The sequence below is a fragment of the Xyrauchen texanus genome, chromosome 24, assembly GCF_025860055.1.
Source record: "Xyrauchen texanus isolate HMW12.3.18 chromosome 24, RBS_HiC_50CHRs, whole genome shotgun sequence".
Classification (NCBI taxonomy): domain Eukaryota; kingdom Metazoa; phylum Chordata; class Actinopteri; order Cypriniformes; family Catostomidae; genus Xyrauchen; species Xyrauchen texanus.
In genome coordinates this window covers 30327139-30353783 of record NC_068299.1, presented here as the reverse complement: position 1 = coordinate 30353783, position 26645 = coordinate 30327139, and the positions used below count along the sequence as shown (strand labels likewise).

At 37.0% G+C, this 26645-nt stretch overlaps 1 protein-coding gene across 5 annotated transcripts in view; it reads left to right on the top strand.

Moving 5' to 3' along the window:
- Positions 1 to 2659: 2659 nt before the first annotated feature.
- Positions 2660 to 26645, top strand: part of LOC127617694 (MAP/microtubule affinity-regulating kinase 3-like) — a 42425-nt gene continuing 18439 nt past the window's right edge. For 2 of the 5 annotated variants that reach the window (XM_052089745.1, XM_052089746.1), the window contains exons 1-10: positions 2661 to 2779; positions 6540 to 6731; positions 7065 to 7118; positions 15667 to 15715; positions 19728 to 19793; positions 20673 to 20743; positions 22221 to 22277; positions 24613 to 24849; positions 24936 to 25055; positions 26419 to 26518. In XM_052089745.1, coding sequence (XP_051945705.1) covers positions 2675 to 2779; positions 6540 to 6731; positions 7065 to 7118; positions 15667 to 15715; positions 19728 to 19793; positions 20673 to 20743; positions 22221 to 22277; positions 24613 to 24849; positions 24936 to 25055; positions 26419 to 26518 — 1051 coding nt within the window. In that variant the 5' untranslated portion in view covers positions 2661 to 2674. Of the gene's footprint in view, positions 2780 to 6539; positions 6732 to 7064; positions 7119 to 15666; positions 15716 to 19727; positions 19794 to 20672; positions 20744 to 22220; positions 22278 to 24612; positions 24850 to 24935; positions 25056 to 26418; positions 26519 to 26645 lie in introns of all 5 variants that reach the window. The other 3 variants (XM_052089744.1, XM_052089743.1, XM_052089742.1) reach the window with 3 other exon arrangements.

The window sequence follows — 26645 nt, the reverse complement described above, 5'->3', positions numbered from 1 at the left end:
TTTAGTACTCCGTCTTAACTCCTTTGGACTGACTCCATACTGCTGTTGTCTTGATCTTGTCACGACCGTGTCTTAAACCCATCGAGCTGCCTACATAGACAGCAGTTTTGTGTGGAAAAAAGCTGTATGTAACGAAATTATGCTCTCTTCTAAGACGATTCAGATACATTTTGGCCAAAATGTGAGGCAAAGTCGCATCCCATGTCGTCTTTTTGTGCTGACTGTGTGCTTTTTAAATGGATTAGCAGTATTTTGTGCCAGCCTCAAAGACAGATGGGGGCACCAGGCTGAAGTGGCATGGGGGCCAGGGCATCGGTGATTTGGCTCTTATTCTGTTATATTCGGGTGCAACATATGCTTGATTATTCCTGCACACTTGCTGCCACTGACCGTGCGTGGGTTTGCATGTTTAATGCGAGGATGGGATGCAGATATTGCGCATTGGCGTCAGTCTCCGTCCTGTAGGTTACTGCACATACGTCAGCAATGAGAGAAGGTGACATGAGAGTGCTCGCAATGCAGGTTCCCCTTCATACCTGAGAATAATAATATGGGATAAGGCATCCATCTATCCATCCACACTGAAAAAAGGGAACGCAGCTCTATTGAAAATATTAAACTAGTACACTTAAAATCAATTTTATTCATTTGTTTAAGATGAGAACATAATTCTACTGCGTAAAGTCCAAGACAGTCATCAAAGAGTGGAGTGATCACATTGCTATGAAATGTTCAAATGGATCCAGACTTGTGACGGATGGTGTTCATTCAACTTGATTTGTAGTACTTGCTCAAGCATTTGGTCTCAACTTAATTAAATTGTGTACAGTCCATAATTTTTACTTAATTTAAAGTCACAACCCAACTGGTGCCAGTGGCGAATAGATTTTACATTATTGTCGCAATCCATTATTTTTTGGTTGCATTTGCAACCATTTTAGTCGCTGTCTGGAGTCCTGTTGTTAGTGTTTAATGTTCTGTTATGTTGAGATTTAGAGCAGAGCTGAAACTTTAGTTGAAAATTTAATTTGTCGACCATTTTTTCTTGTCGATTAGTTGTTTGATGTAATGTTACATAAGATAATATTAAACTAATAATGGCGCACTAGAAGAGCACAACAGCTCATGCCTGATTGAGGAGAGGAAGAAGACCGCTCACAGTCCAGATGCACTCCAAATGTGAAGAAAATTGTTAATACGCAGCTTTATTAATAAGAGGGAGTTTTTTTTTTTGTGATTTAAAGATGGATTGAAGTGAACAGAAAGGTGAGAGAGGAAGTCTTCACCCCATTAAACATGGCAACAAAATACTTGTTTGATTTGTTTTTGTTTTGGCTTGTTTTCCATTATAAATATCTAAAGCTCTTTTAAAATAATGTACATTTACTTTAGCAGCTATAATGCAGAAAACATTTTTTTTGGAGAATGTTGAATATAATATTAAAAATGCAAATATTTTAAAATATCTACTAATCCTTTTAAAAAAGATGCATTCACATGAGAAGCAGCATATAAGATATTTGCACCTGCTTTTAGAGAATAGATCTTGAATATAATTGTATTTAGTTTTTACTGCACTGGCAGAAGTATGAACAAGTGAAAAATTAAGTTTGTATTCAAGATATGTTCTCTGAAAGCAATTCTTAGCATCATATATGTTGCTTCTCATGTAAATGTATCTTGTTATAAGGATTTTTTGACAATTTTAATGGAAAACAAGACAAAAACACTTAACAATAGGATTTTGTCCTTTATTGTTTGTAAGCACATTTAATATAACCTTTTACCTCGGGTCACAAGCTGAATAGTCGGTTAAGAACTAATGATTAATCATAATAAAAGTCACCCAAATAGTCGAATAATTGTTAGATTTGTCAATTATCAAAAAAATATCAAATAAATAGTTAGTTGCATCCCTAATTTAAAGGAGTTTCTGTCAAGTTATATATTTTGTGGACGTTGCCATTATAAAGAAGAGTGGAGCTAATGGTTAGATCGAGGATGGGAATATTGCTACTGGAATAGCAGAGTGTATTGTTGTAATCAGTTCAGTTTTTTTGACTGATTGGAGATCATTAATTCACCAGAAGCACCACTTGTCTTACTGTACAAAAAGAGACATATATTATATAAAGGTGCATTGCTGCTGCCTAACAGCAATCTGTAAGGTTCTATTATTGGACAGATCAAATTTAAGTGAGGTTAACTCAATTCATTTATGTTTCCACTACACAAAGCATTTGAATTGAGCCTGCATTTTTATTTTTAATTAAGCAAACTCATTTTCATTGTGTGAATCCTAAGTCCACAATTTAATGAATTCTGTCTGTCTGTCTGTCTGTCTGTCTGACTGTCTATCTATCAACTGAATGAAGAGGGAGAATTGTATGCCCACTGTAACCCTTTATGTATAGAAGTATTTGAGTATGTAATTTTATGTAATGTTTATTGACATTCTTTTATATTTTATATGACTGTCTATCAATCAATTGCCTATTTCAATGCAAATTGGTGCTCACTTTTGTACAATGAGTCAAACGAGGTTCAGCCCCACCAGTCTCAAAATTTCTCTGTGACACACACACACACACACACACACACACACTGGATGTCAAAAAGATTTTGGCAGTGATGCAACTTGTCATTATCAGTGTTTGTGGATGGGAGAGTATTGATGAGTTCTCACATAAAAGACCGGACTGTTTTGTTCAGTGGCATTCACCTTGCCAACTCAAAAATGAGAGGATCGCACTCTAATATGAGGCATCGTGCAAGTATCGTAAGTGACCTTTAATCAAGATCATTCTTTGCAGTTAAATAATTACAGTGGCTTGGATTTACGTGTTCCTGTTTGTATCAAGCCTGACAATGTTGGTGGATTTAAAAATCTATTTGACTGAGCTTTGCTGATAACATTCAGTTTGGTGTGTCTAGGGACAATATGCAGGATTTAGTGGGAACATTGTATATAGTGCAGTGTCAGCAATAGGCCTGTGTCGATACAGTCAAATATTGATATATCATGATCATTTTTCTCACAATATTGTATTGATACTTATGTATCATGATCTATCGTGATATTTTCAGTGCAGTGAGAGACACTTCTATGAGGCACCAAGAGACTGAAACTGATCCAGCAGGATTCACAGTTTCTCTCACGGACATGCTGGACCACTCTCACACGTTCTTCATTTGCAGGATCCCAATGTCAATTCATAAAATGCCAAGATCGCTCTTCCATTCTATCTGCAATCACCTACAGTCATATGTGCTTAAATGCTTCCCATATGCTACATAAAATGTCTTAGATTAGCCACTGGCTGGGACATTGTTTTTAGATTTCACTCATCAGTGTTTGAGTGGTGTAGTGGCAAAAAAGTTCTGCACCGAGATTTTTCACTGCATGCTGAGATTACAAACTTGACTCTTTCTGTGTGAAGTGAATCCAAAGAGTAGATCCAAGCAAACCTTTGTTGTTTAATAATGTCTCTATTAAAATCCTTTCTGTTCTCCACAGTCAGTTATTTAGCAAAATCAACAAAAGAAACATTTAGTTCTAATCACACATAGCATGAATGCTGTAAAGGAGCCATTCAACCAAACAAACACTAAAACCGTTTAAGCACTTGTTCTTCATATAAAAGTAAATACTTGTAAATAGTACAAATTAGGCATGTAAACAACAAACATGTAACAATATACTGTATATATATATATATATATATATATATATATCAATTTCAATGCATCATGTTTATGATGTAATACATGGATATATATATATATATATATATATATATATAAGCTAAAATGTCACCACAATGATGAAAAACTAATGATAAAATGTAATTTGTTAAACGTAATTTAACAAGTTATAATGTCCACTGTATACTGAATAACAGCATTAGTTGAAAGATCATTTCTTTCATACTGTATTTAAGCAAAAAATACATTATAACTGAAATATATCTAAATTAAAAGTGAAATCGAAATGATGAATACCGAATTACTGATGAATGCCAATAATGAATATTAATATCAAGGTGTGCATAATTATTAGGCAGCTTCATTTCCTTAGGTGAAATGGGTAAAAAAAGAGATTTAACTGACACTGAAAAGGCAAATATTGTAAAATGTCTTTCAAACAGATGCAACACCATTGAAATAGCTAAACTATTGAGGCGTGACCACCGGACAATCAAACGTTTTGTTGCAAATAGTCAACTAGGGTGCAAAAAACACATGGTGAAGAAAAGGTGCAAATTAACAGCAAAAGACTTAAGAATGTAACCTGAAGCAACCAGGGACCCATTATTCTCCAATGCCACCACATTCCAGCAACCTATCTGCAGTGTCCAGAAGTACAAGGTGCCAATTGCTCACAGTCATGTCCAAGGTCAAGAAGGCTGAAAAACGACCACCACTGAATATATTCACAAGTTGAAGCGTCAACATTGGGCAAAGAAATACATGAAGACAGATTTTTTCAAAGGGTTTAAGAGCAGATGAAATTAGTGACTCTTGATGGACCAGATGGATGGGCCCATGGCTGGATCACTAATGGACACAGGGAACCACTTCGAGTCAGGCACCAGCAAGGTGTAGGGGGGTACTTGTATGGGCCGCTATCATTAAGGATGAGGTAGTTGGACCTTTTCGAGTTGAAAATGCTTGAGGGGGAACAAATCCATGTATTCCATCAATAGTTATGATATTATATTGCATATATTATATTTTGTTACATTTTTGTTTACATGCATAATTTATACTATTTACAAGTATTTACATTGAATTGTTGAAGACGTGCTAAATACCGGTACTGTCCATTTAAGAAAACCGGCATTTCTGTAAAGAGCATCTGTAAATGAACGCATGTTTATATGAGAGACTCGAATGTAGAGCTGGAGCATATGGCAAAAAAATTAAATCTCGATTTTGATCAAACTTATGGATGATTCATTAATCGATTTGTTCAACTTTTAAATGTACTCAACATGATTCAAATGGCATACAAGGCAACCTGGTTAGAGAAATCCAAGCTCTTTTCATTAGGAAAATGTACAAACACACCAAATTCACCACAGGGTGAAGTTGTCAACAGAGTGTAAATGTAAAATAAATGGAAATCTAATAAACCCAGAAATAATAGAATAAGAAAACTACAAAATAATTCTTAGTCAGTGTAGGTATTCATTTGATCTACACCAAGTTTATCTAGAAAGTTATCTAGAAATCAATATTTATAAATTATTAAGTTTATCTAGAAAGTACTCCTTGTACATCAAACAATTTGTATGTATATTCATAAACCCCTGCAGATAGAGACACGCCCTCTAGCAGTTCAAGCTGGATACCGTTCATCAACATGTGCACACCGAGGCCAGTTATGGTCTTTAGCCGGTATATACCTGCATGATGGATGAAGCTGAGCTACAATCACACTGTGTACAATCATACTGGGAATATTACTGTTGTCTTTTATATCAGTCTCCATGTTGTTAACCTGTCATGTTCATTTGGAGCGCACCACACTCGTGCAGCTGATCATACCAGGAGTGGCATTAAGACAAGCGCTGAGAATAATTTTTCTCTTCCTTATTCAGCATTTGGTGGATTTACAATGTATCTAACTATAGCGTATATTTGTTTTTGCAACTTCTCGATTTAAGAGAAATTCAAAATCATGTCAAAATGCAAATTTGAATTTAATTGGTAAAATCGGATAAAACGCCCAACCCTACTCGAATGGCCTCATCCGCTAAGCTTGATTAAGATTATATGTTTCTTTTTTGTTGTTTTAAATTAACAACTGACTGTAAAGAACAGGAAGGGTTTGAAAAGAGACCTTATTCAATGACAAATGGGTTGCATGGATCTTGTCATTTGACACACACAGAACGAGTCAAACCACACTTTTACTCTCAACACGGTGCTTAATTTCTTCCCTACTATACTACCCATTCACTGGTGAGTGAAATCTAAACATTCACCAGTTAGTGGCTACTCATAGACATTTAAGTCGCATAACATGAAATTTGGTTTCAAATGCAAGTGGTTTCCTCATTGTCGTAGAGGTTTTCCTATAGAGCAAAAGATCTTTCTTGGGATTTAAGAATCAATATCGAGATCATTCAAATAAAGATTGCAATGCTTTGGAGAATCTATATTTTTACCCAGTCCTAATGGAAGTGACTGCTTACTTTTGTTTTTCCAACATGCACAATAAAGTTTGTAGGGATTCACCGTTCAGCCAAACATCGGTATTGGCTAATAAAAGCAATTATCTGCACTGTCGGACATTGGCTGATTATTTAAAAATAGCTGATGATCAGGGCCAATTATTTAAAAAAGTAGAGCCACCAGTCTGTAGATATCATTTAGATGTTGTTTTAAATAATTGGATATCAATATTGGCACACACATTTTAAATCTGTGAATCCCGTTGTTTCCATAAAATAATATTTTTCAAAGTAAATTATTCTTTATAAATGCGTTTGATCATTTCTAATTGAAATTTGTTTTGACTTTAAAATACACAGCATACAACAAATGGCCATGGCCGAGGGGAGGTGGCCTCTCGGTCTGTGAGGTCGAACGGTCGAAACCGGAATTCTGGCTCGGGGTTGGATGAGGTGCACCCTCTAATTGGGAATTACCGGCTTCTAAAAACCATTGGAAAGGGCAACTTTGCCAAGGTCAAACTGGCTCGCCATATCCTCACAGGAAGCGAGGTGAGTGTCGGGAGTCATGAGTATGTTGAGTCTGACTTGCATTTTTCCAGATACCAACACATTAGTGTTTGTGCTGTCATGTTTCCTTTTGGAAAGTTTTTGAATGACATTGCTTTATTTAGCAAAAACTGTTAAACTGAATACTGTAAAAAATAATGAAATTGTAGTATGATTCTAATGAAGAAAACCTGACAAATTAATTGTTAATGTGTACAAATCCCATATTGACTTTATACACATTTATGTATGTTACATTTTGGGAAGCCTTTTTATATAAAATTGCCTGAAAGTTTAGGTTGAACCCTACTAAAAGTATAAATTTTTATTTATTAGGTGGCAATAAAAATGATTGATAAAACCCAACTGAATCCAACAAGTCTTCAAAAGGTGAGGTTCACATTTATTTGTATGTTTTATGTATTTGAACAGTATTGAAAACAATACTGTTGTGTGATTCAGTTGTTTTCTTCGTCTCAATACCATTTAGACCTGTACAGATGCTCTCAATATTGTGATGTTTACATAAGTGAAGATTTTGAATAGTTCATTGAATGACTCTGAAGCATGTTTTTTTTTTTGACTATTAAGCACTTTATAAGCCTCACATAACTCTCAAAGTGTTCGTGCAAATCTTTTTTTTTTTACAATACTTAATATATATTATGCTCTCGTTTTTAGAGGAGACAATCTACTTTAACCTAACCACAATAATAAGAGCCATCAATGGTCTTATTTGTGGTTATGGCCTTATCATTCCAAATGCCACTGTTAAACAATGTCAACAATGGTAAACTTTCATATAGACAAGTGAATTCTAGACCGATTATTTGACAAAAATTCCTCTTGTCCTATCCTACTCCTGTTCTATCTGGTCATGTTTGCTTCATATTTTCTAAAGGTGACTTAAATCATTAGGTTTGAGTCCTGCTAAACAAATATCACTCGTTCAAATAAAATGTCCAAACAAATGCATGCAGTCTCTAGTTACCTTAATTTGTTTTTGCGAGGTGAGGGATTTTTGGCTTATGAAAATTCTGAATGGCTAGTGACCTTGGAACACTACTAGCCACAGTGACCGGTGAGCCAAAAAGTAAATTTCACACCTTGCACATAACTTAAAGTAGTTAAACTACAGTCAAGCTACTCCTTTAAAAAAGTAGTTGGCTACACTACAAAATACTAACAAAAAGTAGCTAACTACATTGTTATATATAAACATATCATCCCTTTAAATAGATTCAGTTACATTATATTATTTAATTAGGTTGACAACATTAAATTGAACATCCATAATAAATATAAACTAGCAGACATATGAGGAGAGGAAAGGATGGAGGAGGAGGATAAGAAGTGGGAAGGACAGATGGACAGTTGACGTGACCGACTGGAGGGACCTCAAAATTGGATGAGGTTGGAGATAAAGATTGGAAAACAGGCGCAGATACAAAAAGACTGATGACAGTCAGAATGAGGAGACTGAAAGAGCTACATATTGGTGATACGGAGAAATGCTGATAAATATGAGTCCAGAAAGTGCAAGAGATGTGGGCATGTGATGAGATGAAGAATTCAAAGGATAATGCTAATCAGTGCTCGCTCTGAGATACACAATCTGAGGCCACGTCTCTAATTTTAGCTGGAAACTGCTCGCCGCAGCCACCATTCGTTTTTCCACAGCGCCATTGATTGGGATTCTGTGTCTATTCTCTCTCTCGGTGGTCTGCTGGCAGCTCGCTGGTCCTCTGCCAACACGCAGCTCTGACTCACGCACCAGAGTAATGAAAGAACAACCCAAGCAGCCCTCTTTTCATCTTTCTCTCTCTTTTTGTACATTTTAGTTTGGTATGCCTTTCTTCTTTAAAGGGATATTTAAAAAAATATCACCAAATCCAAATGACCATCTGTCTTTTTGATGGAACACAACAGGAGATGTTAGACCGTGTATTGTTCTCCATTACTGTTCACTTTTATTGCATCTTTTTTATTTTTAACCAAACAATGAAAGTGAATAGTGAATGAGGCTAAAATTTAGTCTAACATCATCTGTTGTGTTCCACAGAAGAAAGAGAGTCAGAGTTTGGAACAACATTTTGTTTTGGAATTTTCATTTTTAGGTAAACTATCCTTTTCATATTGTCAGGATGTCCTTCTTTCTGGCTCCATCTGTTTATATCTCTTAATAACACTGCAGTAATCTTTAGTCCTGAAGCAGTGCTGCATGCTGTGTTTGTTGGAATCCCAAGATGAATTATTCTCTGTCACGTGTCCTCATGATTGTGTATGCACAATGTTGTGTGTTGGAGGTTGTGTAATTGTTTGTGGGCGTGCGAGCTCCACACTAGGTCTGGTCTCTTGATTGAAGTGAGATGTTCTGCGGTGGACTGGTGTTTTTTAGTCATCGCAGAGGCGTTAAGATGGGGAGAGTGTAAGAGTTGAGATAGAAATAAGAAAATCTCAAAGAAATCTGACTGCATAGATGATATTCCGTATAATCCAAAAGTTACATACCACAGTGAAAATAAAGATTTGATTCTTTTTCATTTAAACTTGGAAAATACCAGAAAATGTTTAGATTTACAACAAAGATTCTTTTTTTTTAAATCAAAAGCATTATCCTTTGATCTCTTTCTTAACATATTTTAATGTCTTAAAGTTGAATGATTTTGATATTTTGACAGTGTCTTTGCTATCTGCCCTGTCTCCTGTTTAACTAGCCTAGTTGCAGAGACATTTCATAATGCTGTTGAGCTCCAAATGAGCAAACACAGGCCATAAAATTACTATGACTTCTTGCTGTATTTTAAGGCCATGTTTTGAGTAGCATACTAACATACTACTCTTTCTGTATTATATAGTATGTATACTGTCCAGAGTAGTGCTGCACGATTAATCATATCGCAATCGCGATGTCAGCCTGTGCGATTATATGTCGGCAAATGCTGCGATTTTATTAAATAAATAAGTGCATGTGTTGCCCATTTTCTACACCGCTAATAAAGATGACCTGTCAGTCTCAGTTTAGGGAGTGGCACGTGTGGTCATGTCATGTGAGATTCCGGTGTGCAGTGTGGAAATCCGGTGAAGATGGACGCCGAACAGACCGACACTGAACTGGTGGCCAGAAAAAATAACACAGAAACACAGATCACGGATTGGCGATATGTCCTTATTTCATCAATAATTAAAGTTAATATAATACGGGAGCGTGGCATGTAAATAAGCTCAAACTCCAAAACTGTCATTCTCTGTGTGGTCAGAGCTGCTTCAACCAGTCGCGGAAGAGACCCAATCTGAGTGGGAGTCGAGACAGGAAGAGGCTGATGCTCATCTCTCACCCCCGCTGTCTGCAGCTTGCAACGTGTAGCATCATTGATGAGATCATCATATCATCAATATTATGTGAAAAATAACATTAAAATTACAACAACTATAAAATGTGTGTGTGTGTAATATATATATATATACAGTGCATCCGGAAAGTATTCACAGCGCCTCACTTTTTTCACATTTTGTTATGTTACAGCCTTATTTCAAAATGTATAAAATTCATTATTTTCCTCAAAATTCTACAACCAATACCCCATAATGACAATGTGAAAGTGTTTGTTTGAAATCTTTGCAAATTTATTAAAAATAAAAAACAAAAAAATCACATGTGCATAAGTATTCACAGCCTTTGCCATGACTCTCAAAATTGAGCTCAGGTGCATCCTGTTTCCACTGATCATCCTGGAGATGTTCTACAACTTGATTGGAGTCCACCTGTGGTAAATTCTGTTGATTGGACATGATTTGGAAAGGCACACACATGTCTATATAAGGTCCCACAGTTGCATGTCAGAGCAAAACCAAGCCATGAAGTCCAAGGAATTGTCTGTAGACCTCCGAGACAGAATTGTATAAAGGCACAGATCTGGGGAAGGGTACAAAAACATTTCTGCAGCATTGAAGATCCCAATGATCACAGTGGCCTCCATCATCCATAAATGGAAGTTTGGAACCACTAGGACTCTTCCTAGAGCTGGCCGCCTGGCCAAACTTAGCGATCAGGGGAGAAGGGCATTAGTCAGGGAGATGACCAAGAACCCGATGGTCACTCAGACAGAGCTCCAGCGTTTCTCTGTGGAGAGAGGAGAACCTTCCAGAAGAACCACCATCTCTGCAGCACTCCACCAATCAGGCCTGTATGGTAGAGTGGCCAGACAGAAGCCACTCCTCAGTAAAAGGCACATGACAGCCCACCTGGAGTTTGCCAAAAGGCCCCTGAAGGACTCTCAGACCATGAGAAAAACAAAAATCTGGTCTGATGAAACAACGATTGAACTCTTTGGCCTGAATGGCAAGCGTCATGTCTGGAAGAAACCAGGCACCGCTCATCTCCTGGCCAATACCATCCCTACAGTGAAGCATGGTGGTGGCAGCATCATGCTGTGGGGATGTTTTTCAGTGGCAGGAACTGGGAGACTAGTCAGGATCGAGGGAAAGATGATTGTAGCAATGTACAGAGACCTCCTTGATAAAAACCTGCTCCAGAGCGCTCTGGACCTCAGACTGGGGCAAAGGTTAATCTTCCAACAGGACAACGACCCTAAGCACACAGCCAAGATAACAAAGGAGTGGCTATGGGACAACTCTGTGAATGTTCTTGAGTGGTCCAGCCAGAGCCCAGATGTGAACCTGATTGAACATCTCTGTAGAGACTTGAAAATGGCTGTGCACTGACGCTCCCCATCCAACCTGATAGAGCTTGAGAGGTTCTGAAAAGAAGAATGGGAGAAACTGCCCAAAATAGGTGTGCCAAGCCTGTAGCATCATACACAAAAAGACTTGAGGCTGTAATTTGTGCCAAAGGTGCTTCAACAAAGTATTGAGCAAAGGCTGTGAATACTTATGTACATGTGATTTTATTTTTTTGTTTTTTTCATTTGCAAATATTTCAAACAAACTTCTTTCACGTTATCATTATGGGGTATTCTTTGTAGAATTTTGAGAAAAATAATGAATTTAATCAATTTTAGAATAAGGCTGTAAAATAACAAAATGTGGAAGAAGTGAAGCGCTGTGAATACTTTCCAGATGCACTGTATTTATTTTTATATATATAAATACACACACACACCAACAACAACAACAACAACAGTTTTAGTGGTTTGAGTGAACCACACTTTTATATTCAGTTTCCTTTTTAAAAGAGTTTATTGAAAGTACATGTTACATCCTGATTAAATGTCCCTGTTTGTTTGGACAATCTTATTTTCGTGAAAATTTGTATGTTCTTATTTATTCAAATTTATTTAGGTGTAATATTGAGAAAATAACAAGTTTGCAGTAATGCAAAGATATTATTTAATTTTGTACAAATATTTTAATTTGAAAACAATGTGCATTTATAGTTGTTGCTAGTTTGTATGTTTGAGTTGAAAAATACACATTTCAGCATTATCAGTAATCTATTTGTGCATTTTCCTTGATAAACAAGCAAGTTGACTCATGATACGATTTGTTTATTCGCAATCGCAATATTAACCTCAATAATCGCAATATTTGTGTCATTTTCTCCAAATCGTGCAGCCCTAGTCCACAGTATTTAATTTGTCTGTATAGGCCTATTCAAAATTAGGCAAAATGTGCAGAATGCAGCAGAGCACTCTTTGTTGAATACTGTATCTCACAATGCGCTCAACTAACTTGGTACTTCATTTGCAATGTGTCAGATTAACCACAAGAAGTTGCAGCCACAATTTTAACATCTCCATTTTGCGTTGTTTTTGATTGGAAGGCCACAAATAAAAGGTTTCACCCAAAAATGGCAATTCCTTTTTGGGTCATTTACTCACCCTAATGATATGCCAGGTATGTATGACTGACTTTCTTAAGCAGAACACATTTGAAGAAAAATAGAAAAATAACTTGGCTCAGCAGGTCTTTAAAATGTAAGTGGATGGTGATCAGAGATTTGAAGCTCCAAAAAGAACAGATAGTCAGCATAAACGTCATCCATATGACTCCAGCGGTTAAATTAATGTCTTCTAAAGCAACAATATTGCTTTTGGTGTGAAAAGGATGTGATGTAATCGCATTGGCACATGAGATACTCGAGAACTGAGGCATGTGCAACACACCCATAAAAGCAGCGCTGTTTACAAGGGAGTAGGAGGAATACTGTAGAGAAGCTTAGTTGGTTTTGGATTAGATCTGTATTTGTGTCTGTTTCTTTATTCACAATAGTGTGTTTGTGTGCTTATCCTGGATGTCTCAACAAAGAGAAAAACAAGAGATTACATCCGTAACATGCCAACGTGAATACATCACATGAGAAACCCCGTGAACTTGGCGCTCTCGTGAAGATTACCTGAAGTCAGCTTTATTTATAAAGCACATTTAAATACAACAAAAGTTGAACCAAAGTGCTGAAGCGATAGTTTTAGTTAAAAAGTACTTTGTACTTTTTTTCGCACCAAAAGCGATCGTCTCGCTTAAGAAGTTTAGAACTTTTTTATTTATGAATAGTCAGCTGGTTGTTATTGCACAATAAACCCAGACAGGGTGATCAGGAGTCTTGTATCACCCTGTAGGGGTTTATTTAGTGATGACAACAGGCTGACTGCACATTATCCCACTCATTACAAGGCTTCTAACCAAATAAATAAATACATGGACATAAAATATTGATTTGCCTTGAAATTATGTGAGAAGAAAGAAATCTCCGAACAGCTGGAATCCACCTCCGGTTTGTTTCAGAGTTCTGTTGATGTTTACTTTTTAAAAATGACTGTCTGACTCCTCATTATTCATTATTATTACTTGGCAAATAAATGAATAAATGCTCATTAAACATGATTTGAGTTGATATTATTTTATTAGCTTGCCTCTCAGTGGCATTTGATGATTAAAGTAGCTAAACCCAATGAGTAACTCTTGGTAGTTTAGTAAGAGAGAGTTTTGATTCATGATTTCCATGAATGCACTTGCAGAGACATATCAGCCTTTAACATGTCAGGCTGTTTTGTCTTGAACGATCACTGTAGAAAGGCCTTTAGGGCAGAGGAAATCCAAAGACAAAACTTGACCATTATACATTTTAACATGTGACTAGTGTAATTAAAAAATGCTTTCTGACCTCTGTTCAAAGTTGCATACAATATTTCTCTTGTCATGACCATGTAAAGCCAGTTAATCCAGTAACTTTCGCATACGCAAGGATACCAGAAACGTACCTTTAATATAGAGAGTTCACCCACAGGAACTGTGTTGATAACGAATAACAACAAGTTAATCTAGGAAATCGCAAATTAGTCCCACTAAATGGACAATTTAGACAACTTTCCTGCTCAAATAACACATACATTTGTACAGAAAAATAAACATGAGACTCATGAACATTTGAAGTTCTGCTAACACGGGTAATCCACTAAAATAATAAATAATTTTGAAATAAAATTTCAACTGCATCAGAAACGGCGTGCTGGTTTTATTCACACTTTCTTTGGCTTTTCTGACGTTGTTGCACTTTAATATAATGCAGTAACACACTGACATAGTGATTGATGCATGTGTTATGCAATCAGAGACCCTTCCCCTGAAATCTGAACACAAGTAGTCACAGGAGACGCATTTAAGTAATGTGTCTCGCCTGACCATACGCGATCACCCGAGACACATCCTAAAAACAGGAGTAACACTTTACAATAAGCTTCCATTCGTTAACATTAGGTATCATGAACTTACAATAAACTATGTATTTTTTTTACAGCATTTATTAATCTTTGTTAATGTTAGTTATTACAAATTCAATTGTTCATTTTTAGTTTATGAACTTCATGTTATTTTATAGTGCATACATGAACTAATGTTAATGAATTCAACTTTTGATTTAAAAAAATTATTAAATGTTGAAATTAACATTATCTAAGATTAATACTTGCTGTAAAAGTATTGTTCATTGTTAATTCATGTTAACTAATGTTAACAAATGGAATGTTATTGTAAAGTTGTACCATACCAGCTGAAAATGGGGTCATAAGAGCTTTAACAAAAATAAAAGCTTCACATTTTGGCTTATAAGCCCTCCACAATGCCTTGCCCCATAGATTTATATTGTAAATGCATGACAAAAAAAAAATTGCTTGTTTTAATAAGCTAAGAGACTAGTCATAATTTGTTCTTGCATTAATCGGCAGCATGCCACAAAGGCTCTTGATACCGATCAAGTTGTATTAAATCTGGAACATTCTTTTAAATTAATGTTCCGGGTTCAATACTAATCAATCTCAGTCAGGCTGTCTTGAACAGTTAGCACACCCCACAAATATTTTTCATCTAGTTGAAAAAAAAACAGTTCAGTATAAGTACGTCTTGTACACTAAAGGAAATCCCTGTCAAGGCAACATCTGAGAGAAGAAATACCTCACTGAATTGTATATAAATGTGCATGTTCATACAAATGTGCTTACTTGTGTATGGATTAGTCCACTGTTTTGACCGATGTATCCATTTCATTACTGAAAAATACTTGTGAATCACGAAATTAAGTGAGTTGAGAATTGGATAGGTTTTGTGAGGTACGGAAAGCTTTTCCCTGTGGTTTAAAATCGCACTGTTTCTTGCACCGTCTCAACGTGTGAGAGCGGATCAGCACGTGCTAACAGCTCGGGAACACAGCCTGCCTGCTATAGAGCTATTAAACATGCATGACTCTTCCATTCTTTTGAGAGGGGATGATACAGTCTCTCTTTTTCTTTTTTTTAGGGATCAATAATGAATAGCACTCAATGCTAGTTTTCACTGAGATAGAAGCACTCTGTTTGCTATTACAATGACACAGTCCGGCTAAGCTTCCTCCTCATCTCTAATGCAGAAAAGTAGTCCTAATCTTTTGTTAAATTGTACATCTTGACATGTTGATTATATTTAATTATGATTTTCTCTCCAACAGCTATCCAGAGAAGTCAAAATTATGAAGAATTTAAATCACCCAAATATCGGTAAGCTAAATTGTGTTGATTGTTGTACACACTGACACCTTTGTTTCCCCATAAATAGTGGCTTTGGAGATGTTTAGCTGATTTAGTGTAATTGCTTCCCTCTTATGAGTTGATAGTTCCTGTTTGCAAACAGCATAATGATTAGCCAGACACGTCGTCATGTCCTAACACACAGAGCTTTATGTATCACTTGCCTATATTTAGATTGTTGCTCTGTTGGAGGTTCAGCCCGAGAGATTGAGAGAGCTTCATGATATTTAAGGACAGACAGAGGTTATACTAAATGGGGAAAAATTGTGGAATTTCCTTTTAAATCTACAGAGCGGTTTTCATAAATAAGAAATTATTTCCAAAGAGTCAGATGGTTGGGGGAGGGATGGATAAACAATGTGAACAACAGGAAAGAAAAAGTGAATTTGATCAGGTAATATCTCCTTTAAAAAAAAAAAAAGAGCACTGCTGTGGTTCCATGGTACAGTAATGGTTTCGTGATAATACCATGGTATTTTAATATGTACCATAGTGCTTATTGAGTACCATGTTATTTATTTACGTTGTACTCCAAACTACTATGGTATTAAAGACCGCATGAAATTAAAATGGAAGTTTTGTGGCTTTTAGTCTGTTAGATTTGATGCCATTCATAATAGTTTAAAAAATGTACTTTTAGCAAATAGGCTATAGCAGGGCTCCTCAATAGGTGGCCCATGGCCTGCGAGAGACAAATGATTGGCCCGCTCTAAAGGCCTGCTCGCACCAAATCCATGACTATTTTGCAAGACAAACTTCCGACGAAAGGTCTATACACAGAGTGCGTAAAAATCTAAATGAATAACAGATTCATCCCTGTACAGGATGAACAAACATTTATTCCAGTCTCCTTATATCTACACCTTCAGCTGTTTCATTATGGTCTTATCCATGGTGCATTCTGAGAGGTATATAATCAGTTTTTATGCGAGTGAGATGAGTAAAGAGCACCGTTGTATAAATATACGGCACATGTATTTTGTTAGGAGTATATTCCAAATGGACTCCCGAAGACAACTACTCTTTATAATGTCTGAATTAATGCCTGGATAATACAACACAGGGTACTGTGATACAAATACAGGTGGAATAGTGCACATTAAGAATAACATTGTACAGAAAATATATGATGCATAGCCTAAAATTAAAAATTATGTATAAGAAAACATTGGCTTTGGGAAAATTGACCTAAAAAAAATTTACTCATCTTGCACAAATTTGTATATACACATAAAATGCTCTCTTAATTGAGAAGACACCGACCGTAATGATGGGTCATGGATGACATAAACTAAAACATTTTGGCCTTTTATAGCAAGGGATTAGCCCTTCAGTGGGCTGCCTCATTTACTGTTACCAAATTTAGGGTTAGATTTAGAGGTAGTGTTATGTTTAGGGGTAGACCTAGTGGTAAGGTTAGGTGTTGGGATAGATCTAGTGGCAGGGTTAGGTGTAGATCTAGTGGTAGGGTTAGGTGTAGATCTAGTGGTAGGGTTAGGTGAAGGTGTAGATCTAGTGGTAGGGTTAGGTGTAGGGGTAGATCTAGTGGTAGGGTTAGGTGTAGATCAAGTGGTAGGGTTAGGTGAAGGTGTAGATCTAGTGGTAGGGGTTAGGTGTAGGGGTAGATCTAGTGGTAGGGTTAGGTGTAGATCTAGTGGTAGGGTTAGGTGTAGATCTAGTGGTAGGGGTTAGGTGTAGGTGTAGATCTAGTGGTAGGGGTTAGGTGTAGGGGTAGATCTAGTGGTAGGGTTAGGTGTAGATCTAGTGGTAGGGTTAGGTGAAGTTGTAGATCTAGTGGTAGGGTTAGGGGTAGATCTAGTGGTAGGGTTAGGTGTAGGGGTAGATCTAGTGGTGGGGTTAGGTGTAGATCTAGTGGTAGGGTTAGGTGAAGGTGTAGATCTAGTGGTAGGGTTAGGTGAAGGTGTAGATCTAGTGGTAGGGTTAGGGGTAGATCTAGTGGTAGGGTTAGGTGTAGGGGTAGATCTAGTGGTAGGGTTAGGTGTAGGGGTAGATCTAGTGGTGGGGTTAGGTGTAGATCTAGTGGTAGGGTTAGGTGAAGGTGTAGATCTAGTGGTAGGGTTAGGTGAAGGTGTAGATCTAGTGGTAGGGTTAGGGGTAGATCTAGTGGTAGGGTTAGGTGTAGGGGTAGATCTAGTGGTAGGGTTAGGTGTAGATCTAGTGGTAGGGTTAGGTGAAGGTGTAGATCTAGTGGTAGGGGTTAGGTGTAGGTGTAGATCTAGTGGTAAGGTTAGGTGTTGGGATAGATCTAGTGGCAGGGTTAGGTGTAGATCTAGTGGTAGGGTTAGGTGTAGATCTAGTGGTAGGGTTAGGTGAAGGTGTAGATCTAGTGGTAGGGTTAGGTGTAGGGGTAGATCTAGTGGTAGGGTTAGGTGTAGATCAAGTGGTAGGGTTAGGTGAAGGTGTAGATCTAGTGGTAGGGGTTAGGTGTAGGGGTAGATCTAGTGGTAGGGTTAGGTGTAGATCTAGTGGTAGGGTTAGGTGTAGATCTAGTGGTAGGGGTTAGGTGTAGGTGTAGATCTAGTGGTAGGGGTTAGGTGTAGGGGTAGATCTAGTGGTAGGGTTAGGTGTAGATCTAGTGGTAGGGTTAGGTGAAGTTGTAGATCTAGTGGTAGGGTTAGGGGTAGATCTAGTGGTAGGGTTAGGTGTAGGGGTAGATCTAGTGGTAGGGTTAGGTGTAGGGGTAGATCTAGTGGTGGGGTTAGGTGTAGATCTAGTGGTAGGGTTAGGTGAAGGTGTAGATCTAGTGGTAGGGTTAGGTGAAGGTGTAGATCTAGTGGTAGGGTTAGGGGTAGATCTAGTGGTAGGGTTAGGTGTAGGGGTAGATCTAGTGGTAGGGTTAGGTGTAGGGGTAGATCTAGTGGTGGGGTTAGGTGTAGATCTAGTGGTAGGGTTAGGTGAAGGTGTAGATCTAGTGGTAGGGTTAGGTGAAGGTGTAGATCTAGTGGTAGGGTTAGGGGTAGATCTAGTGGTAGGGTTAGGTGTAGGGGTAGATCTAGTGGTAGGGTTAGGTGTAGATCTAGTGGTAGGGTTAGGTGAAGGTGTAGATCTAGTGGTAGGGGTTAGGTGTAGGGGTAGATCTAGTGGTAGGGTTAGGGTTAGGTGTAGATCTAGTGGTAGGGTTAGGTGAAGGTGTAGATCTAGTGGTAGGGGTTAGGTGTAGGGGTATATCTAGTGGTAGGGTTAGGTGAAGGTGTAGATCTAGTGGTAGGGTTAGGTGTAGGGGTAGATCTAGTGGCAGGGTTATGTTAGGGGTAGATCTAGTGGTAGGGTTAGGTGTAGATCTAGTGGTAGGGTTAGGTGAAGGTGTAGATCTAGTGGTAGGGTTAGGTGTAGGGGTACTAGTGGCAGGGTTAGGTTGGGGGTAGATCTAATGGTAGGTGTAGGGGTAGATCTAGTGTTAGGGTCAGGTTTAGTGGTATATCTAATGGTAGGGTTCGGTTTAGGGTAGATCTAGTTGGTAGGGTTAGGTAGGGGTAGATCTAGTGGTAGGGTTAGTTGTAGGGGTAGGTGTATAGTTCCTGGGGACTCCAAAAAAACACTATATAAACAGTATGTGAATGTTGCATGCGGCTCTCAATAAACTTTTGGCAATGGGGCGGGGGGAGGGGACCCTTTGTGTGTATCCCATCCCAGCTTCCTGTTTCAGTGGGAAATACATCACAGCTCAAATCATCAACCAAGCTCAAAGAGAGTGTTTAGCATGGTACATATTCAAAAAGGCATGGTAATGCAATGGTAACTTGTCCAAAAAATAACATCAAAACCTTGCAATTGCATGTTTTTGGTACTTTTTATTAAATTGATAAAAAAAAAAATTGTTCTTCTAAATGAATAACATAATTGTCTCTATTAAAGTACCGGAGTTGACTTCAAACAAACTTCAATAATATTTTTTTATTTTCTGTTTCTTTCCTCTTTCTATCTATCTATCTCTGCAATTCACTTCTGTGTACCTCTATAGTCAAACTGTTTGAGGTTATTGAGACTGAAAAGACTCTGTTTCTGGTGATGGAATATGCCAGTGGAGGTACGTTGATGTGTTTTGTTTGTTTCTTTGTGAGTGTGGATGTTTTGTGCCCTGTTCAGGATTCCCATGATGATGGAAAACCTGGTTATATCATGGAATATTTATAATTGAGATTTCCAGGCCTGAAGTTGAAAAAAAAAAAAAGGCATGAAAATTTCTATTATGCATCCGGGCATCCATAGTCATGGAAAACCTGTAAATGCCAGATTATAGGAGTCAAAAGTGTGTGTGTGTGTGTGTGTTTTAGACAATAACAAAACCTTGAAAGTAATTGGAAAGTTATGGAAATTATAACGTGTAAGTATTTAGCATCAGCTCAAAAATATTTAATCTGCTAAAATTGTTTTTGTGTGGACATTCGCTATGGAAATACTTTTAAAAATCCAGACCAATCCAATTGAGCTGTTCAGCTGTGAAGTTAATTTTGTAGGTGATTCCCCGGGGATTCCCTCTGGAGTTTCCTATGGGTTTTTATAATTACATTTTGGGATTTATGAGTAAGGTTTGTAGTAAACATTACTTTAAGATACGTGGACCTTTTGTTCTAGAACATAAATGACACACTTATACCAAAAAAAGTGAGTTTTGAAGCAGTTGTGTTCATTTATTTATTTTTATTTTATATTTTTATCATGTTGTTTCAATGCGGCTTAGAAATTCTTATTTGAAGCATGACTGCTTTTGTGAAAACCCACTGGAAAATCTCTAGGGAACTCATGGCTCGAAACTGCTGATTCTTTTCCTGGTTTTTGGACTACAACCTGAACAACCCTATAATCACCTTTAAAAGTCCTGGCAGTTCATTGGTCAGAAGTTGTTGTATTCTCTGCCTGTTTTTCTTGGTATTTAACCATGACCTCTGGTCTTTGTCTTATGCAGGTGAAGTGTTCGACTACCTTGTGGCTCATGGGAGGATGAAGGAGAAAGAGGCCAGAGCTAAATTTAGACAGGTGCAGTTTTTCCTACATTTCAGAAATTTCAAAAACAGTGATGTTTGTTTTCTGTTCTGTGTGAGTTTAAAGGGATAGTTCACCCAATAATGAAAATCCCAGTTGTGGATGACTTTGTTTTTTCTGCTGAACACAAACAAAAATTTTAGAAAATATCTCAGCTCTGTTGGTCCTCACAATGCATGTGAATGGTGACCAGAACTTTGATGGTCCAAATATCACAAAGGCAGCATCCATATAATCCATACAACTCCAGTGATTATCTCCATATCTTCTGAAGTTATATGATAGATGTGGGTGAGAAACAGATCAATATTTATGTCTGTCTTTTTTTAAATCTTCACCTTTGTCCAGTCCCAATCAGGAGGTGGCTGAATGTGGAAGTGAAAGCAAAGTAAAAAAAAATAAAAAATAGTAAAAAAAAGGACTTAAATATTGATCTGTTTCTCACCCACACCCATCATATTGCTTTAGAATACATGGATTTAATCACCAGAGTCTTATTGATTACTTTTATGATGCCTTTATATGCTTATTGGAGCTTTAAAATTTTGGTCAAAATTCACTTGCATTGTATGGACCAACAGAGCAAAAATATTCTTAAAATCTTAATTTGTGTTTAGCAGAAGAAAGTTATACACATCTAAGATGGTATTAGGGTGTGTAAAGGATGATAATTTTCATATTTAGAGTGAACAATCCCTTTAAATCAGTAAATTTGTCTCAACTCAATCTGATTTGTCCTGTACTGGTTTGACCAGCAATTACTCCAGCCCATAAACACACACACACACTTTGACTGGTATTACATAAATTCTCATAGGAGCCCATGTGACACTAGTATATTTGAACAAATGTTCTTTTTCGAAAATGTCTCTGACTGCACATAAATTGTAATAATGGAAACAGAGGCCGCAGCTGGACATTGCGAGCACCAAGACACTGACATTAAAAACATAATGTAGTGAATGTGATATTGTGTGTTAAACGGTGCTATTCTTCAGGCCATATTATTGATATTCTATTTTTGTTGGTTCTCAGTATGTTACATAATACTTAAAACTAGGGATAAAGCAGTTAGTCATCATCAGCAGGGTTGAGTGTGGCTGATTATGTGAAACTGTAGAGCCAGTCAATGCAGCCCATTGAATTTTGGAAAAAGCTATCAATGCAAGCAGACATAACCTATGACTGTAGCCCTGCTGCCCTGAACCAATGCATTTCATGAAGCTTATTTAGAAATGTCTGGTTTTGTGTAACACAGAGTGGATGCAAGCATTGATTAAAACAAAAGTTAATGAATGCAGAAACTTTGAAAGTTGTCAATGGCTAAATTATTTGTTAGAGATTAGCAGAGTAACATGTAGAAAACAGGTGATTATTTACTATTTTAAAATTATTATAAATTGTCTTTTTTTCTTGCATTGTTGTCTTTTTAAATAACAAAAGGCAGCCTGATTATTTTTGCCTTGTTTAGATTGTGTCAGCTGTGCAGTATTGTCATCAAAAACACATTGTGCACAGAGACTTGAAGGTAAGCAGTTGTTCTTGAGCATAAACAATGAGAACTGGGAAATTGCTTTGTACAGTTGAAGTCAGAAGTTTGCATACACCTTAGCCAAATACATTTAAACTCAGTCTTAGGTCAGTTAGGATCACTACTTTATTTAAAGAATGTGAAATGTCAGAATAATAGCAGAGATAATGATTTATTTCAGCTTTTATTTCTTTTATCACATTCCCAGTGGGTCAGAAGTTTACATACACTTTGTTACTATTTGGTAGCATTGCCTATAAATTGTTTAACTTTTGTTTAATTGTTAAATTTTTTTGGGGCGCCTTCCACAAGCTTCTCACAATAAGTTGCTTGAATTTTGGCCCATTCCTCCAGACATATCTAGTGTAACCGAGTCAGTTTGTAGGTCTCCTTGCTCGCACACACTTTTTCAGTTCTGCCCACAAATTGTCTATTGGATTGAGGTCAGGGCTTTGTGATGCCACTCAAGTACCATGACTTTGTTGTCCTTAAGCCCTTTTGCCACAACTTTGGAGGTATGCTTGGGGATTGTCCATTTGTGACCGAGCTTCCTGGCTGATGTCTTGAGATGTTGCTTCAATATCCACATAATTTTCCTTGCTCATTTTGCCATCTATTTTGTGAAGTGCACCAGTTCCTCCTGCAGCAAAGCACCTCATCAACATGATGCTGTCACCCCCATGCTTCTCGGTTGGGATGTGTTCTTCGGCTTACAAGCCCTTTTTCCTCCAAAACATAATGATGATCATTATGGCCAAACTGTAACATATTTGTTTCATAAGACCAGAGGACATTTCTCCAAAAAGTCAGACCTTTGTCCCATGTGCACTTGCAAACTGTTGTCTTTTTTATGGCAGTTTTGGAGCAGTGACTTCTTCCTTGCTGAGCAGCCTTTCAGGTTATGTCGATATAGGACTGGTTTTACTGTGGATATAGATATTTGTCTACCTGTTTCCTCCAGCATCTTCAAAAGGTCCTTTGCTGTTGTTCTGGGATTGATTTGCACTTTTTGCACCAAACTACATTCATCTCTAGGAGACAGAATGCATCTCCTTCCTGAGCTGTATGATGGCTGAATGATCCCGTGGTGTTTATACTTGTGTACTATTGCTTATTCAGATGAACGGTGTGTCTTCAGGCATTTGGAAATTGCTCCCAGACATGTCTCGGTCCACAATCTTTTTTTCTGAGGTCTTTGCTGATTTCTTTTGATTTTCCCCTCATGTCAATTAAAGAGGCACATGGTAGGCCTTAAAATACATCCACAGGTACACCTTTAATTGACTCCAATTAGCCTATCAGAGGCTAATTGCCTAAAGGCTTGACATCATTTTCTGGAATTTTCCAAGCTGCTTAAAGGCACAGTTAACTTAGTGTTTGTAAACTTCTGACCCACTGGAATTGTGATATAGTCAAATAAAAGTGAAACAATCTGTCTGTAAACAATTGTTGGAAAAATTACTCAAGTCATGCACAAAGTAAATGTCCTAAATTACTTAGTTGTCCTAAAAAAACTATAGTTTGCTAATATTAAATCTGTGGAGTTGTTAAAAAATGAGTTTTAATGACTTAAGTGTATGTAAGCTTCTGACTTCAACTATAAAAATACATTTTATTATTATGTATAAGCAAATGTGTATTAGCATGTGTATTTCAAAAGTATTTGGACACTTAATTCACAATTAAAAATTTATTAAAACATTTAAAGTGGCATCTGCAAAAAATGACATTAGAGTTGGACCATAAATTATTTAAAATTGTCTTCATTTTGAACAGTATCTCTGTGTGTTTGTCATTTTTGGAAAACGTACAAATCTAAATGTAAAACGTAGGAGTATAAAGTATTATACTCCTACGTTTATACTTATAAGTATTAAGTATTATACTCCTGTATATATATATATATTATACTCATATATAGAGTATAAAATGTAGGAGTGGTGGTGGTGTAGTGGTCTAAGCACCATAACTGGTAATCTGGTAATCAGAAGGATGCTGGTTCAAGACCCACAGCCACCACCATTGTGTCCTTGAGCAAGGCACTTAACTCCAGGTTGCTCCGGGGGCATTGTCCCTGTAATAAGGGCTCTGTAAGTCGCTTTGGATAAAAGCGTCTGCCAAATGCATAAATGTAAATGTAAATGTAAAACCTTTTTGTGCATTGATTTGCCTAAAGTGTGTTTGAGCTGTTTTTCTTTGAAATGCATAGCACTTAGTTTGATATTTTGTGATCTAACTCATATACAGCCACTGTATATCATGCATGTGTTGCCGACACAGTCGCCTTTTATCCTTTTTATGTTTCTTTCTTGCATCCCGTTTCTTTCTCCAGGCTGAAAACCTGCTGCTAGATGCTGATATGAACATTAAGATAGCTGACTTTGGCTTCAGTAATGAGTTCATGGTGGGAAATAAATTGGACACATTCTGTGGCAGCCCTCCCTATGCTGCCCCTGAGCTCTTTCAGGGGAAGAAGTATGACGGGCCGGAGGTGGACGTATGGAGTTTGGGGGTCATTCTCTACACGCTGGTCAGCGGATCCCTGCCCTTCGATGGACAGAATCTCAAGGTTTTAACTTCATTTTGTCAGTATTTAGTGTATGCATGTGTGTTTGTGTGTATCAGTGAATACTGACTACTGTGTTTATTCTGCAGGAGTTGCGTGAGCGAGTGTTACGTGGTAAATATCGGATCCCTTTCTACATGTCCACGGACTGTGAGAATCTTCTCAAGAGGTTCCTGGTTTTAAACCCAGCCAAGAGAGGAACATTAGAGGTGAGCTTTTCTCTTTTTTTCTTTTTCCTTCACTCCTTTTTTCACTTTTCTGTGAACTTCACTGGCTGACTTCTTATTGTTTAACTTTAATCAGAGAGTGTCATGTTTAAGAAAGTGGTTTTATGTTGAATGTTGAGCTGGGTTAAATAAAATATATGATATATTCACAATATAAGGCTAAACATAATTGTGAATATCGCTATGATTTCAACACACTTTTTATTTGCCCGTGTATGCTTCCAGAAGATCTTGTCAATAATGTTTGTGGTGCAACTTTAGAGAAATAGTGTTTAAAAGGGATAGTTCACCCAAAAATTAACATTCTTTCATCATTTACTCGCCCTCAGGCCATTGCAGATGACTTTCTTCTGCTGAACACGAATGAAGATTTTTAGAAGAATATCCCAGCTCTGTAGGTCCATACAATGCAAGTAAATGGTGACCAGAACTTTAAGGCAGCATAAAAGTAATCCATAAAACTCCAGTGATTAAATCTATATATTCAGAAGTGATATGATGGGTATGGATGAAAAACAGATCAATATTTAAGTCCTTTTTTACAAGAAATCTCCACTTTCACTTTCACATTCATCTTTTGTTTTTTGGCAATTTGCTATCTTCATGCATATCACCACCTACTGGTTGGGGCTGTTCAAAGGTGTAGATTTATAGCAAAAAAATACTCTGTTTTTCACCGACATATATCATATCACTTCAGAAGAAATTAATTCAAGAGGGTGAGTAAATGATGAGAGAATTTCTCTTTTGGTTGAACCATCCCTTTAAGATGCTGTTTAATTATTGTATTTATATAAACATCAGTTGCAAAAATGGCAATAGGATTTGTAAATTCAATTCATTTCTGTTAAACGGTTTAAATTTTAAATTTTTGTAAATCGATTTACTATGATTCATTTGTGTCATCACTGAAAAACAATTACGGAACTCTCCATGTGACATTTTGCATAAATGAAAAATATAAGTAGCTAAATATTGTGGGATATTACTTTTTGTTTTATTGGTGCACATAAATGAAAACGATTACATATTATTTCTCATTGTGTTAATTTTGTGAAAAACACACCTTGATTGTTTTAACTAGGTTTTTATTTGTTTACTAGATCATGAACTACATTATTTTGCTGCAATAATTTTTTGCAATAATCATTTAGAACCTTTTGAAACTGGAAACAAATTTAAATAATGGTACCTCTGATTAAAAAAACAAAACACCCTTAAAGACATTTCAGAGCAAATATAAAAATCTTCAGAAATACATTGAATATCATCAAAATGTGATTGAGATACACTTGTTCCGTCCAGCCTAGACAATAGGACTATGATTCTAAACTTTATCTTTCAGCAAATCATGAAAGAGCGCTGGATCAATGCTGGCTTTGAAGATGATGAACTCAAACCTTTCACTGAACCAGAAGCCGACATCTCTGACCAGAAAAGAATAGGTAAGAAACATCACGCATGTGAATGTCTTGATGATCTCCTGGTCACTGCAGTTCTTTAACAGCTGTTTAAGTTAATTTTCAGGCAGGAAATGCAGTGGACAATGTCAGCTTAGGGGCCGTCCTTTAT